The sequence below is a fragment of the Adiantum capillus-veneris genome, chromosome 26, assembly GCF_014529385.1.
Source record: "Adiantum capillus-veneris isolate H3 chromosome 26, ASM1452938v2, whole genome shotgun sequence".
NCBI lineage: Eukaryota > Viridiplantae > Streptophyta > Polypodiopsida > Polypodiales > Pteridaceae > Adiantum > Adiantum capillus-veneris.
In genome coordinates, this window is record NC_140956.1 from 18420329 (window position 1) to 18425543 (window position 5215).

The 5215-nt window shown below is 43.4% G+C and overlaps 1 protein-coding gene across 1 annotated transcript; it reads left to right on the plus strand.

The window, feature by feature from the left end:
* Positions 1 to 825: 825 nt before the first annotated feature.
* Positions 826 to 4995, plus strand: LOC147423078 (pentatricopeptide repeat-containing protein At4g18520, chloroplastic-like). The gene is made up of 2 exons (XM_086501332.1): positions 826 to 1198; positions 1275 to 4995. Exon 2 carries the CDS (start codon positions 1555 to 1557, stop codon positions 4210 to 4212), a length of 2658 nt encoding a protein of 885 aa, XP_086357458.1. The 5' UTR covers positions 826 to 1198; positions 1275 to 1554; the 3' UTR covers positions 4213 to 4995.
* Positions 4996 to 5215: the final 220 nt, after the last annotated feature.

A 5215-nucleotide genomic window follows, 5' to 3' on the forward strand; every position in this document is an offset into this window, starting at 1 on the left:
ATCATTTGATTGAATGTGGGTGGAGCATTTGTCAGCTCAAAAGGCATGACAAGATATTCGTACAAGACAAAGGTGGTGCTAAAGGTAGTCTTGTGATTTAGAGCTTGTTAGTTGGTGGCTGTTATTGTGACCTTGAGAGTAGGGAGGCCAGATGTAGGTGAGGAGGCTTTACAATTGGGGTACAGAGGAGGGGGGGGGGGGGGGGGGGGGGGGATCTTCCAAGTACGTGCCTATGATTTGAAAAAAGTTCCCAAAAATTGGAATCTTGGAAGATCCTTCTTGTGAGTCCAAGTAGAGAATGCCTGAGCTATAGGTGGAATGCAATGGAAGCAGGAGGCAGTTGAACAATAGGACCAATGGGTGTTTCCTTTTTGTTTGCAAGATACCCTCTTGATCTCAAAGGCAAAACTTGAATCCATTGAAAAAAAAGAGCCATTGGGATAGTTTTGTATGTTAAGAGCTGCGAGATCGTTCTTTTTTTAATTTTTAAAGGGGACACACTGCAATTATCAAAGCTATTTGGGTGGGATGGCTATCTCAATGTAGTACCTGATGGTGTGAGCTCGATACGTAGTGTTCCACCATACTTTTACTTGGGGTTGCAATAGAATGTCCGAAGGAATGTGAGGAAACTATCAAGATTCCAAGTAATAGAATTGAGTATCCCGCATTCTATTGGTTTGCCTCGTGATCGCTCGGGTTCTTTCCCCCCTTTTCCATTCCTCTCCTCCCGTGTGCTGTGCCCCATGCCCCACCTTTTTTTTTTTCCTTTGCTTAGCCAAAAGGCATCTCATGAGATACGGTTAATGAAACATGTGTGCTACCCTACATCAGACGCTGGCGATCTTCCAATGTGCATGCTTGCTGAGCAGCAGCAAAAGGCCAGCCACGCGCAGAGAGCGCGTTGGACACCAGTAAAGGTCTGTGCCCGCGCTCACATCGAATACGCATCAGCCCAGAAAGAGCTTCACCACTATCCTTGAGAGAAGAAAGCAGAGGCAAGCAAGCCATTTATCAATGCAATCGCGATCGAAGACGCTGTGGATCTCCAGAAACGTAAAAGAGACTCCAGCACCATTGTGACAGAGCTATCAGGAATCTTGAAAAAGATGCTCACGAGGCGAGAGATACATATTTTTTCACAGCCGCAGCCATGCCACATCTCTGCCCAATCCTTCACTCGTTTGCTAAGCCTAAGGTATGTAGGATGTCTTGATTGTGTTGTCCATCTCCACATTGTTATGACCCATAATGTTCCTCTTTTTCTTGTTGAGATGCTGAGGAGACGTCGGGTTTGGATCATCGGTGCATGGTGTTGACAGAGGCAATGGAGCTCATACATGAGCTCCAAATGACGTTAAATGAAGTGGGGAGGCAAAAGAATAAGATTTTGGCATCCATTGCAGAGCAAGCAAGTCTGCACTCATCTGCAGCATATCAAGTAATTTTGCAACAGATTGTGCAACCCTTGGGATTTTCGCGCTCACAGGGTTTCCCCCATGACGCTGCTCTTGTAAAACCCCTAAGAAGTGATGCTCTGCCCAATGTGCCTTAATGCAGCCGCAGGCCTCCCTTGACCAGATTTCATGCCTTTTGTTCAAATGCAGGAAGCTGAGCCGACGGCAGTTTGCATTGCGTTTGCATGCTTACATGTGCCAATGTGGAAGAGAAGCTCATTCTCTGCTGGGAAATCACCTTGTCTGCATATTGGCAGACGTCCGAAGCATGCAGCTTGCTCACCATGTACTTGAAAAATCAGTGCACACAAATGAGCAAGCATGGAACTCTCTCATCTTGGGCTATCTCAAATGTGGACTGCCAAGGCATGCAATACATCTGTACCACATCATGCAGGAGAAAAATTCTGTACATCCCAATAAGTATACCTTTGTAGCCCTTCTTAGAGCGTGCTTGAATTCCAATCACTTTAGTGCTTGTATTTGTATTCATGCGGAAATCGCTAGATTGTGTTTACTTGAAAAAGACCTTTTAGTAGGTAATACTTTGGTGGCAGTGTATATTGGCTATGGATTGCTCCTCAGAGCACGAGAAGTTTCTGACGCGCTTCCAAGCCGTGATGTTATAACATGGAACGTGCTTATGGCTGCCTATTCCAAACTTGAGCTCCATGTGGAGGTTCTTGATTGCCTAGACAACATGCATTTAGAGGGAATTTCTCCGGATTCTATTACATTTTCCCGTTGCATAAAGGCTTGTGGCAGCTTAGAAGACAAAGAGAGAGGTGAAGAATTGCATAATTTAATCAAGAGAAAGGGGCTTTTGGAAGGAGATCATGTTGTGGGCAGCAGCTTGGTTGACATGTATTGCAAATGGGGTTTACTGGTTGATGCCCAGCAAGTATTTGACAAGCTCCCACTCAAAGATGTTGTGTCGTGGACCATTCTTATCCAAGGATATGCAGATCATGGCTATGGTGAGGAAGCCCTTGAGTGCTTTCAACAGATGCAAGATCTGGGCATATTCCCTGATGCATTTACACTTGCTTCATGTTTGAAAGCTTGTGTCAACATTGGAGCTGCTGATCGAGGCCAAAAGATACATCTACAGATCGAAAAACAAGGTTTGTTGGAAGGAGATCAAGTCATTGGTAACACGTTGGTTGATCTGTATGGTAAATGCGATTTACTTGCTGATGCACAGCAAGTCTTTGACACACTCCCCGTTAGAGATTCTGTCTCTTGGAATGCGCTTATAGCAGGTTATGCGGAACATGGCTATGATGAAGATGCGATCACGTACTTTGAGCGAATGCGAGGCGAAGGCGTTTTTCCAGATGCTATTACGTATGTCTGTTTACTGAAATCTTGTGGCCGCACGGGTTGCTTAGAGAAGGGCAGGGATGTACATACTGAGATTGAGAGAAGAGGCTTAATTACAAAAGATTTCGCCATTGGAAACACAATTGTGGACATGTATATGAGATGTGGCCTTTTAGCTAAAGCGCAAGAGGTTTTTGACAAGCTTCCATTTAGAGACGTTGTTACATGGACGATACTTTTGGCAGGCTATGCTGAACATGGGCATGGAAACGAAGCAATGAAGTGCTTCAAAGAAATGCAACTTTTTGGCTTTCCTCCAGATGCCGTGACACTTGTTTCTAGCTTGCAAGCTTGTAGCAAACTGAGAACATTAAATACAGGCCATGGTTTACATGTTGAGATTGAGAAAAAGGGGTTTCTAGATAGGGATGCAAGAGTAGGAAATGCTTTGGTTAACGCGTATGCCAATTTTGGATTACTTGCTAAAGCAAAGCAAGTGTTTGACATCATTCCAGCTCGGGATGTTGTTTCTTGGAATATACTCATCTCAGGATATGCTAAATATGGATGCGGTGACGAAGCTCTGTTGTGTTTCAATGAAATGCAACGTGAGGGTGTAGTACTCGATACTGTTACTGCAATTAGTTTACTAAATGCTTGTGCCACTATTGGAGCCTCAGACAAGGGCAGGGAACTGCATGCCGAGATAGAAAGACAGGGATTTTTGGGAAAAAGTCTCATCTTGAGTAATTCGGTCATTAATATGTACGCTTCTTGTGGTAGGCTCGGCAAAGCACAGCAAGTGTTCGAGGAGCTTCCCTTTCGAGATGTAGTTTCATGGACCATTTTGATTGGGAAGTATGCTGACCTTGGGTGTGGTGAGGAGGCTCTGAAATATTATGAGCAGATGCAAGCCCACGGTGTTTCTCCAGATGCTGTTACATTTGTCTCCATTTTGAGTGCTTGTATCAATGCAGGTGCATTACGGAAAGGTGGGGCCATACATGCAGAGATTGAGAGAATTGTAGCCCTCAAGGGAAACAGATTTTTAGGCAACAAGTTAGTTCATATGTATGCGCGGTGTGGCTTGCTAACCAATGCACAAGAAATCTTTGACAAGCTTCCTATCCATGATGTCATTACATGGAATGCTTTAATCGCAGGCTATGCTCAGTTTAAAGAGCCTAAGAAGGTTTTTTGTGCAGTAAGCAGAATGTTATCTGAAGGAATCAGACCAGATTGGGTTACTTCCGCAACTGTTTGTAATACATGCAGAAAATTGGGCCTTGTAAGACCCTTGCCTGAGAGGCTGATAGATTTTAATGTAGCTGAAGACTTGCATAGTACCATGCTTTTTGTACAAGGAGACCAAATACCTTTCCAATTATTTAATTTGAAGAGCTCTATGGTAGTTGAATCTTGCCCTTTTTGAAGCATTTATGGTTATAGTCTTCTATTTGGACTGCTTCAGCATCATGCCATGTTCATGAAGCATAAGCTGCCAGAGTTTTATCTCTACTTGAAGGGCTAGTTTTCAGGTCTTGTGAAGCTGAAGATATGAATCTTTCTAAAATAGACACAGATTTTGTATTAGATAAAATGGCAGGTGATTACGTCGTGGCGAGACGGAGCTTGCATCAGCCTGATATCTTCTTTACAAAAGTTACCCATACAAAACTTCACTACAGAATGGGAGGCCCCTCATTACAAAAGTCCATCATAGAACCATGACCGCCATTTCTGGTGCAGCTTTGACACGCGATGCCAGCTTTGCATACAAAGCGACCACTTCGTCTACATGTTCATGGATGATAGCCATGGCAATCAGCGTTTCTTTATAGAGCGGCATTGCCTTGTGGTTCCACACACCTTGCCAGCAGCAAAAGCCTTATGTGGAGTTCATGAGCTTTACGAATGTCTCTACTTGCAAGATGGGGAATTTTAACATTGTGAGGAGTGCTTCCCCAGAGAAGACCTGTTTGATCCTATCTTGGATGAGACAAGACAGACCCTCAGTTACAATTGCAAGTAGGACAAGATCTATGAGTTCTCATTGACAACTTGACAACCACTTTTAAGAGTGCATTGTTTAGTAAGTTCTGAACCAAGCAAATAAATATAGGGCTGAGTCCCATATCTTGTAGTGGCTGTTAAAGTCCCATTCTATCCTGGCATAGGTTTTGTCAAAATCTTAAAGAAAGTCATGCTTGATTCTTTTGCGTGTTAAAAGACCGATAATTGCATCTTAGATAAATGTCTTTGATGAGACCTTTCTGTTCTCTACATGTTGAATACTGAACTCGGTTAGAAAGCTAAAATTTTATATGCACAGGGCAGAAGAATAGTGACCCTCCAATTTCTTAATTCTCAATTTTCCCCCTTCTTATGAAGAAGTTTGACACTAGATTGGAGGCCTAACATGTCATAAAAGTATC

What these genes read in the sequence shown, in the direction of transcription:
- LOC147423078 (XM_086501332.1), top strand. Translation starts at nt 1,555, where the DNA reads ATGCAGCCGCAGGCCTCCCTTGACCAGATTTCATGCCTTTTGTTCAAA.